At 30.0% G+C, this 26410-nt stretch overlaps 1 protein-coding gene across 1 annotated transcript in view; it reads right to left on the bottom strand.

The window, feature by feature from the left end:
* Nucleotides 1-8495, bottom strand: part of LOC123290698 (limbic system-associated membrane protein-like) — a 219529-nt gene extending 211034 nt beyond the window's left edge. The window contains exons 1-2 of the mRNA XM_044870966.1: nucleotides 8486-8495; nucleotides 3817-3959 (exon numbers count right to left, since the gene is read on the bottom strand). Of these exons, the coding sequence (XP_044726901.1) occupies nucleotides 3817-3959; nucleotides 8486-8495 (153 nt within the window). The remainder of the gene's footprint in view (nucleotides 1-3816; nucleotides 3960-8485) is intronic.
* Between the last annotated feature and the right edge of the window lie 17915 nt (nucleotides 8496-26410).

The following is a 26410-nucleotide window of genomic DNA, read 5'->3' as shown; positions in this document are numbered from 1 at the left end:
ATATTATTATTGTATCAAATACAATATTTTAATCTGATAAAAGTAATAATATAATCACTATGCAAATCACTTAAAATATTTTGTACACCGACATAAAAAAATTTAGTTATTTTTATAGAGCTAGCTTTCTGGTCCCGACAAAATCCGTCATTGAGTATGATTAATTTACGCATGGAAAATTTTTGCAGGATCCCTTTTCAAACATGCTCCTGAACGTAAAAGTGCAGGTACGTAACCCGGTAGGATGTTGTTCAAACTAATTTTTTCGCTTAATTGCATTTTAACTGTTTGATTGGTAATTGTTCAGAGAGCGCACGAAAAACCACCAAAAAAATAACTATTTTTTCTGTCCTATACATGCTAGAAAGATTTTCACCAATCGACTCGAAATAAAGTCTTTACAGTCCACAACGCAACTCCCTGTAAAATTGGAAAAATGTGTTTTTCCGATTTTCCGGAGCGTTGCGATGTGTGTAATGAAATTTTTCAAAGCATTCTGTTTATTTGACTTAATTTCCAGTCGATTGGGAAAAATACCATCTTCCAAGCATGTATAGAACAGAAAATCGTTATTTTTGGGTGGTTTTTTGCGCGCTCTTTTAACAATTCACAATCAAACATTTAAAATGAAATCAAGCCAAAAATTTTGCGGGTTTTATTGAGTAAGGCTTACACTACAAATAAAAATTGTATATATAATAAAAATTTTTTCATACACTTTTGGAGGGATGAAATTCGTAAAAATGACGTTTTAATAAATTTTACAAATTTTCACTCGAAAATTGGTTTCGAGAAAATGTCTTAGAACATTTTTTGTTAATGACTCCAATTATATGATAAAAATTTTTCCAGCAAATGGATCAATATTACTTATTTGTTCAAAAAAAATAAGTTTGAACAATATCCTACCGGGTTACCCACCGGCAACCTGCACTTTTACGTTCAGAAGCATGTTTTTAACGGAATTTCCCAAGCGAACATTAATCACGCTCATTGACGGATTTTGTCGAGACTATGTTAAGAGACCTGTAAAGGGTTTCAATTTAAATCGGTCGCGGTAGATAGAGTCTTCTCTAACTGTATTATCGAATGTTACTTTGAAACCTTTTCCAAATACATTGAATATTGCTTGCCAATCAGTTTTCTGGTCTATTTCAATTGCTTTATCATAAAAGTTACAACGTATTGTGTTACATAATTATTAATTTACTTTATATAGCATAATAAAAGACTGATCACTATATTATTTGTAGAAATTAAAGTTTTTTATGGAGTATACAATAAATTATAATGTGAGCATGTGTGTGTAGTTCTTTTTTAGTTGGGTTTCGTTATTCTGTTTTTGGTTGTAAATCACTATTTTTACAATTTAAAAACTATAATGGTATGAGTAAAAAATACCTTCAACCATGAAATAACTAAACCACGAAAATTCTGAAAAATAAAAAAGGTAACTGGAAATAAATATAGGATGCGGTTACTAAGCGAAAATGCCCTTAAGAAAAGAATAGATTGGAATAATATAGAATTTATTAAAAATCCCAAATATGAAAATAGTTAATGCAAATCTCGCTAAAGGTACGTCGAATAAAAAACATTGTTAAGACTTTTTAAAGTGTAGCAAAATTTAAATACTACAAATTTGCTCACTATAAAAATTTCGTTTCATTAATCTTAATCGATATATTCAAAAAATTCAAATTTATAATTGGCTGATTCGAATTTATATTAACGAAGGCGACTCATCTCGTTAATTTAACGAAAATAAATTAACTTAAAAAATTTATATTTACGAAGGCGACTTATCTCATTAATTTAACGAAAATTTCCTTTTAATTCTTCTTGTATATGTGAAATTTTATTCTTCTGTAGAAATCTAAACTTTGGAAAGTTCATTTGTCAAATGTTTGCAAGTAATCTGGATGATACATATACATATAAATTTATCGGAGTATGAAAACAAAAAAAATATTTTTCAAACTTAGGTATATACATGCAAAATCTCGACAATGGTCGATCACAATTTCCGGGCACTTTCCAATGTGTTAACATGGATTTTGTTATACATGAGTGATTCCTTTAAGGATTTATGAGGATGAAAACAAAGTTTGATTTTTGAAAAAAATCATTGAAAATCGATATAAAATTACGACGTATTTCTAAAGTTTTTGACAATTTTCATTTGGAATGAATGATAACAAATTTCAAAAAAAAACTTTTTATTGAAGGAAGACATATCATAGGAAAGAACAAGTGAAAACAAACAATTGGCTGAGTTAATTGTTGAAATACCATGCATAGTCAGTGTTGATTTCTTTATCACATTACACATACAAACATGTGACACATACATAACTGATAATCAAGTATAGTACATATTATAAAATTTCCGCCTAATTGGCGCCCTCACGGGTAAACAGTGATGTATACGAAAAAATGTTTCAAACAAAAGTTGTTTAATTTTTGATAAGGAACATTTTTTACACTTAAACTTTTGTTCTATCTCTAACGGTTTACAAGATGGGTCCTACGGACCCAAGACCCAATTGACCTATGATGCTCATTTACGAACTTGACCTCACTTTTTACGTCCTGAGTACGCTGTAAAAATTTCAGCTCGATATCTTTTTTCGTTTTTGAGTTATCGTGTCCACAGACGGACGGACGGACAGCCGGAAATGGACTAGCTACGTGATTTTATGAACACCTATGAAAAAATTTTGTTCCTAGCATCATTATTTTTAAGCGTTACAAACTTGGGACTAAACTTAATATATTATGCATATTTCATATATACATGGTATAAAAAGTGTCTCCATCCATATAAGGAATATACGAGCATGATAAATTTTGGGTTGAAATTATTTTTATCTTATTTTCAATTTGGATGATCAATTTTATTAAAGCTTCATGAATGTAGACGAAAAATAAGAATACAATTTTCGATATTTGCCCTGGTTTCCGAAATATCGGAAACTGAATAATTAAACAAAATTTTTAATATTTTGAAAATTACGCCAGATATAGAAAAACTTTATTCTAAGTTATAACATCATTAAAAGTTATTAACACACCCTGGCGTTTTGAAGCTAGTAAATTTGTTGCCTAGTTCTGTTCTACACTCAACGTTTTATCCCTATATATTATAAATGTGAAAGTATGGATGTTTGTTTGTTTGTTACGCTTTCACGCAAAAACTACCGAATGGTTTTGAATGAAACTGTACAAAAATAGTTAATAAAAATATATTAAAAAAATAATAGATTAATTCAATTTAATCTGACATTTTACTTTTCCATCTATGAATATCATAAATAAATATTCCGGTAAAAAAAAATAAATGTAAAACAACAATAAATGGCAATCTTTTCTGATATACTCAATGAATTATGACTATTTTACACTTACAAAAATGAAAACTATGCATACATTTAAGCTATGTAAAACAATCCGTTCAAGTGTGAGAGAAGGGAGCGAAGTTAGATCAAGGGAGGTGATGGCTATAAAGCGGTGGTTTTTTACTTTTAAGCCCAGAAAAGCGGTCGGGTATCAAGCTAGTACGTAAATGTAAAACAAACACATAACTTATGGAAAATATTAATTAAGTATTAAAAAACATAATAAAGAAATTGGAAAATTTAAATTGTACTAACGTTTTTCAGCCCCCTTTTAAAAGGTTAAAACACACTTTTTTACGATTCAATGACTGAATAAAATATTTAACATTAGAGTTAAAAATAAAAAAAAATTTTTTTGATTAAAATTGAAATTGAAATGAATAAAAAAATATATTAAACATAGTAGTCATTTACATACCTTATATGCAGATAAATCTTGCACTATACATGCAAGTATCGCCTCACGGCCAACCGGTACGGTGACATTAATAATTGGTTCACTAAACTTTGGTACTTCTGTAATAGAAAAAAAAAAGAAAAAAATGAAATACACTAAACGATCTTTTTTAATTTAATGATAACAATCTTAAATATTCATAATTTACTTAAATAATTTATTTAAAAGAGTTTTTTTTTTAATAAAATGTTTGGATTTCATTTTTAATCAAATTATTTTTTTAAAAAGATATAGATGGAATATTAAAATTATTTTTTTTAAAAGATGTATAAATTTAAGGATGTATGAGCATGGTAGTGGGGGCACAAATTTAAAAATAGATATTTTCAATTTTGATGATAAATTTATATTATTACTTGACGATATAAGACGAAAAAAATAATAAAATTTTTCGATATCTGGCTTAATTTTCAAAATATCGAAAATTGAAAATTTTGTTTAATTATTTAGCTTTCGATATTTCGAAAACCAAGACACATATCGAACAATTTTATTCTTATTTTTCGTCTACATTCATGAAGTTATAACAAAATTCATCATCAAAGTTGAAAATAAGATAAAAATAATTTCAACCCTTAATCTACCCTGCTCTTACATCCCTTATATGGACGGTGACACTTAGTTTTTTTCTTTTCTAATTCATTGCTAATATGTTTACTTTCTATTAAAAAGTTTTAAATTTGTTTTCATTCATTCCAAATGAAAATTATCAAAAACTTCCAAAATATGTCGTTTTTTGAGATTCCTCCATAAGAGCCAATGTATTTTATATCGATTTTTAATGACTTTTTTCTTAAAAATTTGCACGGTTACCTAAGCTGAAATTTTAACCACATATTCTTTGAGTAAAAGACTACCTACAAACAAATTTTGAGCCTTTAAATCAAACATTGTTGTCATGCTCATACATCCTTAAATTATATATTAATATATATATATATATATATATATATATATATATATATATATATATATATATATATATATATATATATATATATATGGTACAATCTCACTTATTCGGCACTTCAATAGCTTGATACGACCAATAATCCGGCACACTAAGGTAATTGATTTTATAAAAAAAAAATTACCAAAAACTAAGATTTTCGTATCAGATATTTATAATGAATTTTTCTATACAATCCAATAATCCGAACATTCCAATAATCCGACACCCTCTGGTTTTTAATAGTGCCGGAATAGTAAGATTGAACTGTACATACAAGGGGTTACTATAATCAAGATCAGTAGTCGAAGCTGCCTGCCAATTTACAACTCCTTATCTTTTCTTGTTTTGGCGAGAAGGGACACCAAAATTTTGTTCTAATTTGCGGTTACATGGGTAAACGGAGTAATTGTTTCAAGGAAAAGTTGTTTTTTAAGGAATAACTTTTATTGTTAAACTTTTGTTCTATCTCTAACGGTTTACAATAACGATAATATAATGTAGTTACAATTATTGTTATTTTGGAGTAGGTGTCAGCCAAGGAAATGACTGTGATAGTGTTTGTGATTTTTAGTGAATCTGAAGAACACTAAATAAGTTGCCACTGAAAAAAGAATAATCGAAATCGGTTCGCGTGATATTTAGTTATCCGCCCATTTGCTGCTCACATACTTAATGTAAATTTAAGACTTATATGGTTTTCTCATAGATGCCATTGTCAGAACTGCACCAAATTGGAATGGGACCACAAGGGAAATGCCAGCTTTCAAATAAAAAAGAATCATCAAAATCTGTTCCCTAAGTCAACAGTTTTGAGATAACAAACATTAACAAAAAAAAAGTCGAATTGAGAACCTCCATCGTTTTGAACTTGAAGTCGGTTAAAAATAGAAAAACTTACAATATAAAAGTTGTTTTATTTTTAAAACCAACAACTCTTGTTTAAAAAAGTTTTTAACCGACTAAATTACTTCAAACTAATTTAAAATATTTAATTTATTTTTAATAGATAGTTTTTGATGTTTAATTTTTCACTGGATGTATTTTAAAGTTGAGTCTAGTTTGGAAAAAGTAACATTTTTTTGACAAAAGATTTTTTAACAATTTTTTATTTCTGTTAAATATTTTCTTAAGTTTCGATATACCAAAAGCTTATAATACTAATCGAATTCTTACACAATATCTTGAACGGTTTATGAAAATGTTTTCTTTCAATCTGCTTGATGAATATTTTGTTGTTGATTTTCAAATAAAAATATAATTTAATATAAAGTATGTAAAGATAGCAAGCAAACTACTTTCCTCAAAATCTCAAATATATAAAAAAATAGTTCATTATTAATCCATCGTACGAAATTTCCGTACAGAGTTGATTGCAATAGAAGGGACAACATTGTGACTATTCAGTTTTTTACCATATTGTGGTAAATAGGGTATTCTACCATATTTAAAAAAGTACTTCAAAATGTTGATTTACCTAATAAAAAGTCACAAAAAAATTATTTCGGAAAAATACAGACGCTTTCTTGTCAAAAACTTAAATTAAATTTTAAACCTTTTTTAAACTGCCAAAAACGAGTAGTTCTATTCGTAGTTTTAAAATCTGACTTTTCAAAGTTGTAAAACTTTCAGTCACGAATATTTGTTTCGGAACTTTCTTTCCAAGTCTTCATTATTCCCACATCAATAATGAGATTGTGCAATTATCTGATTCAGCAGATATTCGAACGTATTAATTTCTGAAGTGAAAATATTTTTGCTTTTCTAAAAATCACTTGCTAACTTTACACACATTTCAATATAACAACATCTAAAATATTTAGCAACCCTTGCTTTCAATACAATATTATTCATTTTGTTATTTTTCTCAACTTTTCCTCATTTTTTTACGATTTTTATTTGCGTTTAATCGCTGCTTATTTTAAGTATTATCTATAATAAATTCACGTTTATAATATAAAAAATACTTATTTCAAGAATTTTTTGATTAAAATTATTTATGCAGAAATTAAATCTGTTTCTCTTTCTCAATAAGATGTATACTGAGTAAATATATTTAAATAAAATTTTAATAAAAATATTTTTATAAAATTCAAAAGCAATGTGTGATGCTTGTGAGTAGTTATACTATAAGAATTATGGAAAAAATAATGGTAGGCACAAAAATGGCAAACCTAATATGTTAAATCTTATATGGTACAGTAAATCTGGCATTTTGACTCGAAAAAATTACAATAGTGACTCTGAGGTTATAGATCGTTAGGGGGGCATGTAAATTAAGAGAATTTTTCGTTCCGCTGTTTTTGAGAAAATCCAAAAAAATGGGAAAAAAAAATTTGAAATGCGTTTTTCTCGGAATCTATTGATTTAAGGGAAAAGTTTTTCAAATAAAGCTACATTTTATGTCATTGGAGCAACGTCATACGAGTTAAATTACAAAAAGTAGGTGGCGTTAAAGTATCAAAAAAAGGGTTTTCCACGGTTTTCATTAAGAAAAAATGATTTTTTTGTAAAAGTGTAAATGAAAAAGTTGTTTGACTCAAAATTAGCCTCAACTTTTATTTAGACAATTTTTTTGTAAAACTTACCGTTTTTGAAATACAGCTTGCTAAAAAATCTGAAAGTTAAGTTTTTTAAAATTTTGAAAAGGAGTACTTGATTTCCTTTTTATTTTCTTGGTTTATTTTAAACATACATTGTTTTACTATAGCTGTTTTTTTTAAGTTTTTCATAAAAGTTGTTTAAATAAAAGTTGAAGCTAATTTTGAGTCAAACATCTTTCTCATTTACACTTTTACAAAAACATCATTTTTTCTTAATGAAAATCGTGAAAAACCCTTTTTTTGATACTTTAACGCCACCTACTTTTTGTAATTTAACTCGTATGACGTTGCTTCAATGACATAAAATGTAGCTGACAATGTCTTCTACATTTTTTATTTGAAAAACTTTTCCCTTAAACCAATAGATTCCGAGAAAAACGCATTCCAAATTTTTTTCCCATTTTTTTGGATTTTCTCAAAAACAGCGGAACGAAAAATTCTCTTAATTTTTTTTAAAGTTATTTACATGCCCCCCTAACGATCTATAACCTCAGAGTCACTATTGTAATTTTTTCCAGGTCCGGCCTTTTTTCGTCTATATTGACCGAATCAATAGGGAAAAAATCTAGTTTTAGAGTGTGTGTGTGTGTGATTGAGAAGGTGTGCGGTTCAGTTGAGTGATAAAATAAAAAGTGGCGGTAGAAAAGTCGTTGGACCGTGCTGACCTCAGCCGTGAGTCCCAAATGCTAGCCGTTGACCACTTCCATCATTTTTTGATTCATCAAATGAACACTGTACCTACACATATTTTAAGCTAGCAAGACTGTCATCATTACAATTTTTAAGAATATCAAAAAAAACATTATCACAGTTTTAATACTAATAAAATACTAGTGACTACTGTCATGATCTTCTTATAATTGTTTAAATAAAAATAGTCGACTAAATTATTGTTCCGCTTTAATTAAACTCCGTCAACCCTATCAAATGGTGTTTAAAACTTATTTAAAGTAGGTATATTAGAGGATTAAAACATCCTCTATTATTGGAATTAAAATACAGCAGGAAGTAAACAGTCACTTTTAGTCGAGGTTAAATATAGATTTTACCGGGTGTTAGCAAAATCAATTACACATACCATAATCCATTTTTAATCTCAAAATATCAATTTTATTTCGTACTTAATATATACATGGTGTACCAAAAGTATGGAAAATCCAGTAGATATCGCAAAGCTAGCGGGGATATCCAATGGTGACCTTGGATTTACCTTAACATGACTTCGTAGCTACAGCGAGCCAAAAATCGAACTTTCAAATGGGAGCCATTACTTTTTATTTCATATTTAAAAAGAGCCGAAAATTTTACGCAAAATATGACCTTGACCCTGACCTTGACCATGATCTTCAAGGTCATTCCAAGGGTCAAAGTTATTTTTGCAATGATAACCCCTGCACAACCACCATATCCGACATATTTTTCGACACGGAATCCAATGAGGAACATGAATTTGACTTTGAACATTATGTTTAAGTTATAGAGAACCAAAAATCGATTTTTCAAATGGATTTTCCTAATTTTTATCGTCGTTTTGGAAAGAGCAAAATATTTTACGTTCAAATGATCCTCAAAGTCCTTTCTTTCTTATTTCATACGAAATTAGTGACACTTCTAACCAATAAAAGCAAGGAGTTATCATTGCCAAATTAACTGGGGGTTTCCATTCTTGTGGGACACCCTGTATAAGGTAAAACGTACTACCAATAGTCAAATGTACGGTGAATCATACTTTTGTTTCTTTATAGATTTTACTATTTACTGGAAAGCATTTGTATTGAAATAGGGGTAATTTATTAGAACTAAGGTATAGGAGACTTCTTACCTGTATGGTTTTGTATTCAAATAAATTGAAAAACTGAAAATTTTTTGCCAGAATAGTAAACAATTTTTGATTTTTCTGACTTTCTATTCTTGTTTTATAAATCACACAATTATTGGCGAGTAAGTTGACCATATTCCAGTTTTAAACGTTCAATTTCGAGGAGGTTGAGTTTCAAGTACTATATGCACTTCGTTTTACAATTATCATCTTTTTTTTATGGGCTACCAAGTACAAGTGAAATGAAAAAAAATTCGTATTCATCCCAAAATAGTTGAAATTGTTGCCGGACGCTCTGAGTAGTGGTTGCCAGTAACAGAAACATGTAGGATTTTCAAGATGTTAATCACACATACTTTGATGCTATAGCTCCCTATAGTGAACTGTACCGGTTACATGTTGAAGAGAGTGTCGGTGGTGGTGATTCTAGGTACAGTATGGTATGAGTTATGCTACATTCTGGTATTGTACGCCATAGTTCACAGATCATGTAAGATGTTTCGTACATTTCTGTCGATAGTTAATTATTTAAATTCTCAAAAAAATACATTTTGTTGAGGACTAACAGTGCTGTAAACAGACAAAAGTTTCAATTTGATGAATGATATTAAAAAACATATAAACGTAAATTTTAATTCAATTTAATACATTCGTTCGGTTTTAAAAAAATTTAAAATAACTTTTTTAAAGTTACTAAGAGTAAAATTGATATTTAGAATCGTGCATTATTAGTTAAGTTTAGTTTTTTTTTACCATAGTGTAAAGTGTAAGGTATAGGTTGTAAATGAATGTAAACGATAGTGCAATTTGCACTCACACTATGAAAAAGAGAAATTAACTTATGATTAATTAAAGTGGGTATAAAATGTGGCATTACAGTTTATTGATTGTCGGGGTGGCCTCAGATGTCTGAAATATTAAATTTTTTATATTGTAAGAATCTAATAGATTTCACTCGAGAGGAACGACCGTTTGGCATGAAGCGAATAATTCAGGATAATCCCAACTTTCATTCTCACGTGAATTGAAATTTATAATGTAAGATACTATTGCAAGGTGCTCTACGCTTACTTATTGACTTGTATTTGATCTGATTCGTTATTTGGCTCTAAATAGCAAAAAGATCTCGGTGAACGTGGTGCAGACCTTATGTGAAAGAGCTTTAATCTTTACCTTCATCTTAACCTTAATCTTAACCTTAATATGGGTTTCAAAATTTTCGAAATTGACATAGCATAAATACTTTCCACCAATATTCATACATTCAAGTCCTCGGATTTTAAAACAATTGTTAAGTTTTCTTGCGATTAAAAGAAACGTTAACATCCAATGCAAAAAAATTAAATTGGAAAGTTCTAGATCTCAAAAAACCTATCGATTGACGACTGGTAAGTCTGATTTGGATGCGTAGGTGCCGAGAAAAATTGAGTGAAGATAGTCGTTTTTACATATGCTTATAATTTTTTTGCATTTTCGATTTTAAAGTGGATATTAAGAAACTATGAATAATTGGTTCACAAATTCATTAAAAAAAAAAATTTTAAAATATCGCATTTTTTTTCGAAAAAAGACACTTTTCGTAAAAACTTTATTCTTGGTCGAGGGACTATGGTATAGCGGTTTTTCGGGCTTTAATATTTTCGTCTAGGCGTCTTCGAGCATGATATTTGAGTAGTAACGGAAATTTTTAAATTTTTGATGCCGAAATCGGGCAACGAATAAGTTCATTTTTTTGGGATGTATTTTTTTGGTAGAGTACAACTCTCAGGGCTCTAAAAATTACACACGTTTCTAATAAATACTTATTTAAAAAAATATTTTCAATTGTTATCTTTCGTGTAACGACGGCTATGATCCCGTTAAAATCGGGAGTTTCTGCATCCCAAAAATTTACTCTTTTCCAAGAGGAAAGTTTATACGAAAGTTTTTCTCTTTCGAAAAAATGGGATATTTAGATTTTTTGTTAAAAAAAACTGAAGATTTGTGAACCTATTAATCATACCTTCACTTAATTTAAAATCAAACTTTAACTTTGAAAGAAAAAAAGAAAAAATGTGCTATAAGCAAATGTAAAAACAACTATTTTTGCTCAATTTTTCAAGTTTTCTCAGCATTTATGCATCCAAATCGGACTATTCAGACGTCAACTTTTTGGTTAATCGCAAGAAAACAATTTTACGATTTTTGCAACATTTTTCTTAGCCGTGAACAAAACACGCTATGTTTCTAGGCTTGTTTTCTCCTAAAACAACGTACTTTTTGTTTTCTGATAGCAATTTGGTCAAATTTGACATTGGGCCTCCATAGATTAATTGGATTATATCGTTACGATGGAAATGCCTCCAATAAAACTTATGCACGTTGCGAATAAGAGCAAAATAAAAAATAAAATAATTTTGGATAAATTACATAAATCAAATTAAATAATTATAACAGAAAAAAGGATTAATAATTAAATAAATTTATTTTATTTACTTAATTATTAATAAAAAAAAAGGTATATTTCCTAGTAAGGAAGTTATATCGTGTTCCTATTATATCACATATAAAAATATTAGTGACTAGCATATTACGCCTGTGAAAGGATGCTGGATTAATCGTCACATTCAAGACTGACAACTATCAACGAACAAACAATTACTCTTATAATTAGGTTAAAAGTAGGTTTAACAAATATGAAATAAATTTGTAATATTTATATTATTCTAAAATATGGTACGGAAAGATTATTTTAATATTCAATAATTTTTATGAGTGCAACTAAACCTTAAAAAAGAAACATTATTATTTGCAACGTCAAGGTCACAAGTAAACAGCTTAAAAATACTACGATATATAAACCCGTTTTTATCCACCGTTGTTGGTATAAATAAGAGTTATAGACGAAGAAACAAAGCACTAAAAATGATTAAAGTGCGAAAAATTTGAGCAGCCAGTCGAATTTGAATGCTGTTTTAGAAATTCGATTGATTATATCGTCAGGAAATTTTGTGACCTGATCATATAGCACAACAGTGCGTAAGCGTAGATTATTAAATGGAAAATTGAAAGGGTAAGGGGTATGATGATGTATGATGATGTATGTGAAATGTGAATGTTTTTGTTGTGACTATATATACAGGACATAAAATAGCCCTTTTTCATTTGATTTATAAGAAATTAAAAATATGCAATAAGCATAATTAATATGCACTTTATAATTACATTTTAAATTAAATTCACAATGCGGTTAATAGTGATGAAAATGATTTCAAACTTGTTACAGGGGGGTTTTTGAATATCGCGACACAATTGATCTAAGAGGTAAATGGTTCACCGTCGTCTTCTGGAGTTTTCGGGAAATTCGTTTTACAATCAATCCAAACTCTTTACTCGGGTGTTTTGGGGTGCTGAACATGAATATTGCGACAGAATCGGTCTCCGAGGTACCTGACGACCAGAGTGAATAGTATTTTCGTTGTCCCCGTGAATTTATGTTATTTTTATCATAACTTTGTACATGCTTCTTAATTATGAATTTCTATAGTATAAGAAAGGGGCACATTCAAACAATACATACATTAGTATGTTTCGAAAATTTAAAAATTTATTTGTATCGATGTTTGTACAGTTTATTTTGACAAAATTTCCAAAACCATGTTTAAAGAGTAATATCATTAAGAATTAGTCTTAGACGCTGAAGTTCTTTTCTCCTTCGCTCGTCTACTCTATGCATTCAGATTCAGTAAAAGTAATCTCTTTCTCTTTGAAACACTCTACGTTGAAACAGTTGCATCCTGCACAATTTATGCATGCAACGTTAGAGATTTTTATATAATTTCCTTTTTGTTATCTTAAACGTTTCTTATTTTATATTTAGATAACTTCGTATTGCTTTAATTACGAGTTGGGTTGATAAGCTTTTATAGATACCACTCAATATATACATACTACAGCCAAAGTCACAGTTTTAAGACTACCGATAGTCTGATAAGATACTGATCAATATGTTGGACGTTAATTGCTTATTAGTAATATCGTCAATAGCTGTAAAATAAGACTGCATAGATTATGCAACAGAGTGGCCTATTTTAAAATATAATAAAGTATTTCTTGGAGAGAAAAATGTTAAAAAAATATTTGTATACAATTCAACATTACACAAAAACTCAGTTAGTAAAAGCGTACCTATTGTCGTTCGCGATATATATCAGGGGTTCGATTTCCGGTAATCATAAGCGTAATTCACGCGGATAGCCACTTATACGAACAATTAAATGGAATATTTTAGTTTGATTTGTTAGTACATAGAGATAGAGATAGACATTATATCACGTCACGTTTTTGATCTATGCTTAGATCTTATCTGTTTTATAAGGCTTGTAATCAGCAAGTCTAGTAAGACATATTTGGCTTTTTTGTTAATTATAATTATTTATTTATCGACGTTATATGTAGGAATATATATAACGTTATATGTAGGAATAGATATTCTTAACTTACTCTCGTGGTGTGAATACTAATTTTCTGCTATACACCCTGTTCAAATATGAAAACGTGAACAATCTGTATATTAAGCTGTGTGTAAAATACACAATCTCATCTTTGATGCACATTATCATATTCTTCCATTTAGTATAAATGTGATTACTCTTGATCATCGACCACAAGAGGGCTGTTTAATCCTATTATCCCCTAACTTCGTTCGTATATCAAAGGAGTGTTATTACCGACAATATACTTCACAATTGTTCACTATTTAATAAGAGTTTATAACCAACATTAACATTTTAAGTTTTTGCTTTAAAAAAAAAAAAAAAAAAAAAATGTGTCCAATATTTCTAGAAAATCTACTTTATTGGTGATAAAATTTTCTTTTTTTTAGTATCCTCCACGGGGCGAGAGTGTTGCTTAACTTTGAAGTGAACACTTTAGTTTTTTATTGCCATTAACAGGAACAAGACAAGTATGAGTAGAATATATTTCCGAGATTAATCAAACTGTCGATTTTTCTAGGAGAGGGGAGCCAACCACATTTCTAGACCACCCTTGTCTATCTGTAGACTACGCCAATGTTTTCTTAGCTGGAGAATTCGAAAGTAACTCTTTCTTTGTTTCATTTAACAAATTTTAAATACCATAGTGAAGGCAATACATTAATTTTTAGTAATACCATTAATACAAATTATTAAAAAACTGTCAGAAATAATAAATTTAAAATAATCTTTTAAAATTTAATTAACTGTTTTTAAACAAAACGAAAGACATAAAAGCTCAATATTCGGTGCTATTTTAGAAAAAAATTATTTAACGATGATTGTTTTGAAATGGGAGAGGGAGCCTTGTGCAATTTTCTTAAATTTATAAGAGTATGTCTTTGTGAATAGGTAGCATTTGCTTGCACGCCTATCCATATTTTCGAAATTAGCCAATCAATTGATGTTCGTGATTATAGCTTTATGCTTTATGTCCCGCTACTAAAGTGCAAAAAATACAAATATTTAAATGCTAATTATCTTTAAAAAAAATACATACTTGTCTTAATAATTTCTTACAAGGCAATTATTATTGTAACATGTATTAATACCCCGACTATACTTTGGCGCGGGCTATGTGTTTGATCGTATTTATGTATGTTCATCTGTTCCCACATAGCTTCTAAACTACTTATCATATAATTTGACAAATGAGGCGTCTTGATCGTCCGCTGTTTAGTGGATCGTCCGATGTGACGTCACATTTAGTTTAATATTGCGCCACGTAGAGCACATACGGTTATCGAAAAACAATTTTTGATAAATGATAGTGTGTTTCAAATCAAATGAAAGAGCGTAATTAGAACTTTTCAAAAATATATATGTTGTTATACTTAATTACGAAATTATAACCGCAAAATAGTTTCAAAAGAATTTATATAACAATTTCAGATGAAAAATGGCTAAAAATTTTCATCATAGAGGTCCCCCGATTGTAATGACGATTTTACTTATCATAACAATTTCAGATGAAAATATGTTCTTGTTTTCACACTTTTAAGAGCGTGACTCTGTAATTGTTGGGGTTTTAGTTTTTGATCTTTATTTATTATTATATTAGGTATTTAATTTTCCTGCTTTAAATAGTAAAGTACATAAATTATACAAGAAACAAATATAAACACCTACAGACCGACGTAATCATTGATACCTTTGCGTAGGTCTGGTAAAATAAATTGTTAAACAACAAACATACGCAGGGAATAAAAAATATCTGGTATCTAGTCGAGTAAATGAAGGTTTGCATTATTAAATTTGTTGAAATTTACAGAATTTTCAAACACGATTCATTTTGTTCTTCAAAAATCCGACTGCGTTAAACAAAATCTGAATAAAAAGAAGGAGGTCCAATAGTTTAGATAGCTATTTTAACAGTCGGAGTCCATTATTGGGAAGAAAATTTTGAACTGTTCTAGATTTTAATGAGCTCCGATGTTGTTGTAAAAAAAGAAATGTTGCCGCGAAAACTGTGGAAATAATGCTTTCTAGCGGATTTTCGACATCGATGTATTCGAATCGGGTCAGAAAAAAAGGAAGTGTGTAATAGTTAATCTAAAAGATTGTGCGACATTCTTCATGTATTTGATTAAATAATGAACGAATCTGCGTGCGTATCTGGTAATACATGCTTTTCAAATTCATCACTATAGGAAGTTCTTGTAATGAGTCAAATTTTCAAAGCCGAAATTTTTAACATATCTTGACGTTTTATGGTTAGAACAAGGCATTAACAATAATTTTGAGAAGAAGTATGTGTGTATGCACGTTCGTACATCCCTAGACATTTTTTTCGTCGTCAATATAACAAAAAAATGAATCAACTTCCTTGAGGTGTCGATCGATGCGTATTAAAGGCAATAGGATCCGAAAAAAATTTCATAACATTCTGTGGAACCGTTTCGAGTTGGGCGAACTTTTTCTTAAATTTCATCGATATCGCGCGAACAAAAAATGATGCTGACTTCGTTGAGGTGCCGATCGAAGTGGATTAACGGCAATATGATCCCAAAAGAATTTCATAACATGCATTTCATTTATTATGCTGGGAAGTTATTCGTGTGGACCTCACATCAGACTCGGCTCCACGGCTTCTTTTATTTGCTTTGAAGTATGAACAGAAATTTTTTTACTAAAAACTGCATTTCCGGACCGCTAACGACATTGAATTTTCAGGATTTTTAAAGTGATTTGGATTCAGTTCCCATTGAAAACTCGGTAATTATCTAAACGGTAATTTTCTAAATATATTTGTTTTAACGATGTTTTATTTTTTCGAGGGTCAAAAAACGATTCATTCCGTTAACCCTTTCAAATTTTCACCTTTCTATGCCCAGGCTCGAATTCCGCGTTGAAAAGATCAAAACTCATGGAGATAATTTTGTACATAGTGTATTTTCTACTTAATTTATTTCCCCATTTTGGTAGGATAAGAATGCAAACCTTCGAAAAAAGCAGGAGATAGGACAAAAATTAAACATTTGTCTTTTTTCTGAATTTAATATCGAACAAAATGAGCTGTTTTTACAATCATCCAACAAATTGCAAAATTTTTTTTCTACTGTGAGCTTGAAAACGGATATATCTATAATTATTGCAATATTGATATAAACGACGGAACAAACATATTAACTTCCTATTGGTCTGTGCCTTATAAAACATCCACTTTTCGAAAAAAATGCACGAATTTTTTTTCATATTAACGAAGAAAATGCAGCCGATCAAAATTCCAGTTATAAAAAAAATTTCATCAATAAAAACTCCGTCAAGTTTCATAAACTTAAACCCGAAAGAATTGTAAAGCAGCTGAAGGGAAATTTTGCACGAAGAGGATGTCTTTAAATTTTTATTTTTAATTCATAACTATGTTACATAATTTATTAAGACATCACAATGATTATATAACAATTTTAAAGCTCTCATGCACTATATATACATGAAAAATTTTATGAGAAAAGTTTAATATCAAAATGTTTTTCTTGAAGTACATATTTCAATTTGGTATTTCTCGATAAATGTTATTAAGAAAGTGTTCTAAAAGAACAGAAGCACGCCGAAAAATTAAGGAGAGTCTTCTAAAAGAAAATATTTTCAGCTTAAATTTAATTAACTTCAACTGCTTAACTACAACTATGAACAAATTTACTGAGGATTCCCTCTGGTTGGACTCATATCCCATTGATGAAGCAGAATTTTTTAAATGACAGATTTTTACCTTTGTGTCATTTGAAAAAAATTAGCAGCGTTCTGGTTAAAATCTATCCTAGTCCAAGAGTTGTCCTAATAATGATATTATTTTTCCTTCCGTTCTCATATTAAAATTTTTCAGAAATAAAACGATGTTTAAACAAACCCTTTTTGTTTGTCAGTCTCTCTCATATCTGCCGTATATAGATATGGGGGGTCATTTTTTTAAATGGTTGCCCGTCCCTTTAGAAAGGCAGGAAACTGAGACGAAGTTTAGTTTTGTGGTAACAAGGATGATGCCCTATGAATATTTTAGTGACAGAAAATACTAGTGACAGGCATCTAAAGTGGATTCAAGGTCACGGAAGACTTTATCGCAGATTTCGATTAGCACAGCTAATATAACGTAGATCTCAATAGAATTTTTACGCCTTTTTAACGTGATAATTATAAATTTTACGTTTCGAAGATAGTTATTGACGAGGTGTACCATGGATTTGATAAAATACCGAAAGTCTGGCGGCTTCTGGCTCTTAGACCATCACTTCAAATCATAACATCTTTCACATGGTCAACTTCAACTTAAAATTTTACAATCTAAAATGCTTGAATCACAGAATAATCAACCTCAATGCTTCAATTTCTTCAATAAAAAGCAAGCATAATCAGGAAAGGGAGTATGCATTTGTATTACTATGCATTTAATGCGGATCTTCTTAATAAATGCTTCAATATTTTTTACAAAAGCTTCCAATAGAATTTAACTGTTTCAAAGTATGCCTAGGCTATGTAGGGAAATTCTAACTAACTTCATAAAGTTAATGACAACTTTCAAGTATTATTTCAGCAAATTAATTTGCAATATCTCCACCTCATACACAACAGTACATATACAAATTATATCGATTTAAAAAATATCTGATGTAAAGAATGAAATTGCGTCTTTACCTCTATATACTTAGTAATATAAAAGTATACATTAAATCTCATTACTCACCAGAAAAATCAATATAAAATTTTTATACCATGTACGTGAAATATAATAAGGTATACTTTACCAAGTTTAGTCCCAAGTTTGTAACGCTTAAAAATATTGATGGTACGAACAAAATTTTGGCATAGGTGTTCATAAAATTACCTACTTAGTCCATTTCCGGTTGTCTGCCTGTCTGTCGTCTTTCGTCTATCGTCTGTCACCTGTCTGTCTGTCATCACGAGTTCTCAAAAACGAAAAGAGGGATCAAACACAAATTTAAGCGTGCTGAGGACGTAAAAAGTGAGGTCGAGTTCGTAAATGAGCAACATAGGTCAATTGGGTCTTGGGTCTGTAGGACTCATCTTATAAACCGTTAGAGATAGAATAAAAGTTTAAATGCAAAAAAATGTTCCTTATAAAAGAATAAACAACTTTTATTGGAAACATTTACCTAAACACAACTGATTACCCGTAAGAGCGTATATTATGCGCAAATTGTAGTATTGTATAGGTATATCAGTTATATGTGTGTGACATGTATGTATGTGTAATGTGACAGAGTAATTAACGCTGTCTATACATGGTATTACAACGATTAACTCAGTCAATTGTTTGTTTTCACTTGTTTAAGGTAGTACTATCGGTAATAGACTTTGCATTCAGAATTTAATGAAACTTGGCATAGTTGTCCATTATTATATCATAATTAACCAGTTAAATTTTTAGGGGCAGTTTAATTACTATTTTTATCCATATGTTTATTTAATCGATTGTTTAAGTGCGTATGTTTAATATCGCTACAAGCGGGCCATAACGCAAAAGTTTTCTAAATGACAGCGCATGCTTGTAGCCTTTCTTCAATAGGTAAAATCTACCTTATATTTTCGATGGTACGAGTTAATAGTAAAAGAAAAATTTTCTTAGTAACCGGATAAAGGCAGAAATTAACTAATTCTTCGGTTACACGTATATTGAGGTTGAGTGGTGTTGACACCATATTTTCTTTTTCAATTTCAATATACGTTTTTTTATATATTTCTCTCTCATTTCATACACCTACAATACTATTATTATTATTATTATTATTATTCTGTTTTATTTTTATTTTTATTTTATTTTACTTTTTCAAACAAAACAAAATAATTCTTTTAAAATATTTCAACTGTTTTATTTTTACCACACTAATTACGGTTGAACGAACAAGAATAATTGGATAAATAAAATACAAATTTTATTTGTGAATGTTGTACTTAAAATTTAATAAATCCGATTTACCAGTTGGCTATTGTTACTTCTTGAATTAATTATGTCAAAGTATCGGATGATGACGATTGTTTTAGATTATTACTCAGTTCAAATGTTTCAAGAAAGGATTAGAATGGTTTTCAATTATTTTATATAGGTATACTAGCTGAGAACTACCCGCTTTGCTGGGCAACATCCCCACTTGCACCCCTCCCTCCACATTTCCTTGCGTTGGATAACAGTTTTGTAATGTACACGTCATGCTCTTTTATTTGATACCCCGCTTAGGTATATTTGTAAATATTCGATATTTCCTTCCCACTTTTTCGCTACACCTTTCTACCCTCCGAAAGTTAAAAATATTTCTAAATGTAATTTAAAACATTCTGACCAAGTTTTGAACTATTAAAAGCCATAATTGAAAAATATGAATTTTTTATTCATGAACACCCCCGCAACCCCCCTTGTGGGTGGAATTTCGTAAAATCCGTTCTTAGCTGACCTCTACTTGGCAAAAGAAATATTCCTGCCAAATTTCAAGTCTCTAGGTCTTATAGTTCCAGAGATATCGTGATGAGTGACTATCTATCTATATAGATCTACTAGCTGTTACCCGCCCGCTTTGCTGGGCAACATCCCCACTTGCACCCCTCCCTCCACATTTCCTTGCGTTGGATAACAGTTTTGTAATGTACACGTCATGCTCTTTTATTTGATACCCCACTTAGGTATATTTGTAAATATTCGATATTTCCTTCCCACTTTCTCGCTACACCTTTCTACCCTCCGAAGGTTAAAAAAATTTCTAAATGTAATTTAAAACATTCTGACCAAGTTTTGAACTATTAAAAGCCATAATTTAAAAATATAAATTTTTTATTCATGAACTACCCCGCAACCCCCCTTGTGGGTGGAATTTCGTAAAATCCGTTCTTAGCTGACCTCTACTTGGCAAAAGGAATATTCCTGCCAAATTTCAAGTCTCTAGGTCTTATAGTTCCAGAGATATCGTGATGAGTGACTATCTATCTATCTATCTATATCTATAGAAAGTCTCCTATATATTTATAGATAGAAAGTCTCCTATATATTTATAGATAAAGAAGATAGATGAGCCAACTTACTAACGCGTATAAATGAATACAAATGAAAGAAGTAATAGATGAGCTGATCACTCTGGGCGAGAGTTGAGGTTTTTACAAGTAATCATTTCAATGCAATACAAGAGAAATCAAAACGTATTAATTTCATTGTTCAACAGGCTACCTCATTTTTTATATGAGCAATGTGGGTATCAATGTTGGGTAATACTACCAATTTTTGGTAATGTTGCCAAATGTTTTATTATGTTTTAGTGGGAAGCCGTTAGATTTATACCTCGAAGTCCAGGAACAGTCAATAAATCTTTATAAAAACTATTCGACTGCATTGTTTAAAGCTTACTTATAGTAAAAAAACAAAAATTTGTACGGTTTTGGCCAGAGGGGAGCCACTCCTTCTCAAGGGTGGAAAAGTTTTTGCAGAAAATGAAATCGGGAATCGATATAGGCAAAAATTGTAGACATAAAGTGTCATTGAAACATATTTCGAAAAGTCAATACTATAGACATTTTTTTGTATTTTTCGAAAATTTGCAATATTTCAAATTCATTATTATTAATACACCAAAAAATATATATCCGTTACTGCCAGAACTTTTCGAGAATGTTGCCAGAACCTACATAAAGTAAATTGGAAAGTGGCAAGCATTAATTTTAGTTTCCATGGTAAATTCATCAGTTTTGGTCCTGAATAAAATATAAAAAGAAAGGTACGAAAAACTTTGTTTTTATTATAACTCCGTTAATTTCCGTGCAAATAACTTGAAACTTTTTTCATTTTCATGGTTTTTTAAAGTACTTTGAAAAAGTGTATGATATAATTTCTTAAAAAAACTACAAATTTTTCAGTTATTTGACGTTAAATTCTCCAATTCCCAACGCTAATAACTATAAAAGTATAGACCTTTTGAAATATGCTTGAACTTATACCTTATGGTTCTCTGTTATTTGGTAAAACATCAAATTGAACAACAGTTCAATTTGAGAAAAACGAGAGATGATGTTACGTCACGAGTAAGATGCAGAAGCAATGAGTATATGGTATGTAGCTATTATTAGGGCTGTTTGACGACCTCTCCGACCTAAAGTCCGCCGACGTCAAAGCACTCCTGATGATATTAAGCAGCTACAAATTGTTCATGTTGTAGTGGCTGAGGATGGGCCAAATCTTTTTCACAATGTACCCTATGGTCGTATTTAATTAATTAGACTGTTGGTTATTATGATTATGGATGAGAAAACAGACGAGGAGCATAATTGATTACTTTGCCGGTGAGCTGCCTAGGTTTGATTATAGTATGGGACGGAGGTAAAACTCCCATTATTTTGTTTTAAGTTAGCCCTATCTCTAACTATATACTGTGAGACTGATTTTACATCATGTTACATTTTTTCGTGCGATACGATTTCAGCTTTCTTTTAGCAATAACATTCGCTTTCTTCAGACAAGAGAAGATGAAATTATATACCATGCTTGTGAATAATTCTTTCCTTTTTAACAAAGTTGCTGTTACTGCTCTATATCAGGCAAATAGAATTTATTTGCAAGTTGACGCAAGAGTGAAGTATAAAAAATCAGAAACAGGGTCATTAGCTGCTAAAGAACTTCAATGTTCCATTGTAAGTATCCATTCTGAATTTGAATCATTGGGGTAATGCATCGAATTCAAACCGAAAAATTTGAGTTAGACGATCTACTACCTACTAGTCGAAATGATGAATACTTCAATCACATCTAGACCAAAACAACAAAAGCTTATGCATTTTAAGCTTAAAATAGTGTGATTTCTTGAACTCGAAACTAAAACACTTCTAAGAACCGCCTTGAATGAATAACCTTTCAAAATAAAAATCAATCCGTTTAGGATGAACGGATAAACCGATTTTTATTTTTATTTTGAAAGGTAATTCGATTGAGAGTGTTCTTAGCAATGTTTTAGATTTGAGTTTAGGGTTCGTACACGATAAAAAATAGAAAAAAAGGTAATGATCTTTATTCGATTGAGAACAGATTTTTTCGCGACAAACGAATCCCTCAGACTTGATTTTGTGTTTCTTTAAGTATTTAATTTATGTGTTATTGAATATATGTATATACCTACTAGCCACTCAGGTCAATTACAACAAAACGCATTCCTTTGTAACCTAGACCGTTGTACCAACACCAATTAACGTCTGAACTCTACTAGTTAATAAAATATATGTATATTATAGCGAGAGATTTGCTGTATGTTATAGGCCGAAGAAAAAAGAATATCAACTCTAGTTTTTTCTCATTAAAACGTAATGCTAAGTGAAAAAGTAACATGTAATTTTCTTAAATTACTATATAATTACATTAATGTACTCCCGACTTATTTATATGTTTACTACAAATAAAACTCTAACATGTTTAGCTAATTGTTATCACCTATTCGTTAAAAATTTACAGATTTAGATATTCTATTCAATGCCATCCATTTCTAAACATTACTTCACAGAATTTTTTGTAGAAGAGTAAAATGAATTTTAATCTATTATAATAAAATAGCCCGTTTTCTGTCACTGTTTTGACTTGTACTTTATAACAAGATCGAATTAAAAACATTATTGTTGCGGGCAAGTTACCAATAAAAAGTACAAGCTCGTCTACCCAAGAATCTGATATACATTAAAAAAATTTAAAGTATGGCATCGTTATTTCGATTTTCCCGAATTTACAACGCCCGTTTCACACAATTTACATGTTATGTTCAAAATAATTTAAGTCAAGAGAATTATGAAATACGTCTTCCCGGTTTTTTTCCTCGATGTTCAAGGAGTGATTAGGTATCTTGAATGTATGTATGTATGTTTGTTTGTTTGCAAATTTCTATATTACCTCCTATCTTCCAAACAGCTCCATGGATGTCGATATTTAAGGTATAATTATATTTTTCTTAAAAACCCAAGTGTGCTCAGATAGGTATGAAAGAAAAAATAAAATCGGATTTTTTGCACAAAATCGTAGGTAAAATACGTTAAAGTTCACCAAACCTATCGAGTAGGGTAAGGAAATTAAAAGGGATTAAAAAAAATATATATATATAAGTTTTATATTTAAATTTAATTGGGAATAATAAATTGGTATAAAAAGTTTTAATAAAGTATAATAACAGTTTAAAAAAAATCAAAAACCCGACTACGTTAAATAAAATCTGAAAAGAGAGAAATAAGTCCTGTAGTTAAGATACATAGCTACATCAACAGTCGGAATCTATTAAAGTCTAGACTGGCTCAAATCTTCGCCAAAATAGTCCCCGAATGTTGAAATCGCTTTTTACTTAAATTACTAGACTTATTTCTTTGTTTTTCAAATTTTATTTAACGCAGTCGGTTTTTTAATTTTTTATTAGTCATTTTATTTTAAGATTTTTGAATTATCATCTTTAAACGTAAGGAGTGATAGCAGAATATCAAATTTGAGAGCTAAAATTTTTAATTCCACTTTTAACAGAATGAAATGGTCTCGCCAGATACTCCAAATTAAAGTATTTCATCCCTTAAATTATTTAATAAAAAATTACTCGTAATTTTTTTAATTTTATTTCACAGTTCATTGATTTTTGTTCATTGTATGAGGGTTTTAAAGATTTTGAAATGATACCCTTCACAAATCTCGCCGATCGCCTATCGCTAATCTCATTGTCTGCACATATTTAAATAATAATGCCCCTTTGGCATGTGTGTAGGTAGAAATTTTGCGCTGCAAACAGGGTTAGATATTGTTTGTCTTTGGCTGGACGTTTTGTGAAAACTATAGCTCCGAAGAGGACTAATTGTAACCTCCAAACTAAAAAGGGTGTTATAAGTTTAACCGCTATGTGTGTGTGTGTGTCTCTGTCTGTGTCATCAAAATCGGCTAAAAAATTGGTAATGACCATCAAAATCGGCTCAGCTTGGAAAAGGCTTTAAAGAAAAAGGTAATTTATTGGAGAGTGTTCTTAGATATGTTTCAAGTACGAGTTCCGTTCCCTAAAAATTAGTTCTTTAATTTTGGAGGTTTTTAATTTTTGTAAATTTCACATTGTTCATTGTTCATGTGAACTTTTTCTAAAGTTCTGAGGTGAAAAATAAGTTTCTTAAGTTACAAACATATATATTTTTGTACATCATTGTAGTAAAGTACCTATCGTAAAAAGTAATGACGATGTTTATATGAAATTATTTTAAAAGTTAAATAATATACTCTTGTAAACTATCAATTTTTGGGAATGTCATGTCATCTGTTATTATTGCATTTCAGAGACATGAGAGTGTAAAATTTAATCCTTCCGGTGCGTTCACTTCCAAGATCCGTTAACTACGGTTTACCTTCTCTTAGCTTCGGGATACGGCTCTCAGTAAAGATCCCCTCCAAACAGGATTGGGATGAGAACCTGGTTAAGCCAAGAGGCGTCATTTTTTACACCGACGGATCTAAGTAAGAAAAGAGGGTGGGTTGTGGGATCTTCTCTGAAGATCTCGATCTTCGTCTATCATTTCAGCTGCTGGATCACTGTAGCGTGTATCAAAGCGGAAAGGATGGCTATTCATGAGGTATGTGAATATATATGACTGAACACCCTTAAATGCAGGAACTTTACAATCTTCACCGACAGCCTGCAGCTCTTAAATCCTTCGGCTCAGTCTATCTAACGCCAAAAACAGGGAAAAGTTCAAGTATTCCATAACAGGTTTATGAAAAAAAATCTTGCGCGAACTTGCGCCTTTTCTTTTAAGACAAAGACAAGAATATAGATTAATATAGCTTAAGTCAAAAGGCAAAAAAAGGAGCAAGCAGTTTTCCAGTGAAAATTTGTAACTTATAATTACAAAAATGCCTGGAAACAAAAGAAAACATACATAAAAAAAAGTGGCTCAGAAGCAAAAAAATTAAAAAATTGAAGAAAAAAATCAAATAATGGGATTTGACGACGAATGCGATGAAGACGAATCTGACTAAAAAACTTTTTTAATATTATCCCAATTAAAAGGTATTTTTGCATCTGAATAGTCTTTTGAGTCAATTTTGAGTATAAAAATCCCTTCATTGCATTTTGTCCGGAAATTTGATATAAATACTCCACTGTGGAACGTTTGACGTGAGTGGTGACCTGTACGTGCCGTTTGTAGACTTGCAATAACAAATAGAATAAAAGTAATTGAATTGTATCACTGGTCCAAAAATAAGTAATTTCCGATATAAAAAAATTAACATATTCACCAATTTATTCTTTTTTTTTTTTTTTTTGAAAGGCGTATATAAATTTAAAATTTATTAAACTTTTAATTATGTCATATTTGACATAGTGAACGTAAATAAATTTTTATCTGATCAATCTCTGTAAATCTCATAACATTGTAAATAAATTCCTTTTTCATTGACATTTATAATTTTTCGAATAGAAATGATATGAAATGCATATATTTGTCAAATATGTTATTTTAACAGAGGGTTATTTTTTACTATGTTCTATGTAGTTCAGTTTTGAATGTTGTTCAAAATCTTTACAAGGGAAAAAATAAAGTATTTGAATAAATAAAGTATTTTTCTTCAAAATAAAATTCCTCATCCAATTTTCCTTCCTAATACAATGAAATTACTTTCCTACCTATACCCTTAAGGGGAGTGGAACTGCGTTTTGCAAGCAAAGAATATTTTTTC

Source organism: Chrysoperla carnea, chromosome 1, assembly GCF_905475395.1.
Source record: "Chrysoperla carnea chromosome 1, inChrCarn1.1, whole genome shotgun sequence".
NCBI classification, from domain to species: Eukaryota; Metazoa; Arthropoda; class Insecta; order Neuroptera; family Chrysopidae; genus Chrysoperla; species Chrysoperla carnea.
Note: the sequence above shows the minus strand (reverse complement) of the source record. Positions and strands in the feature narration are given on the sequence as shown.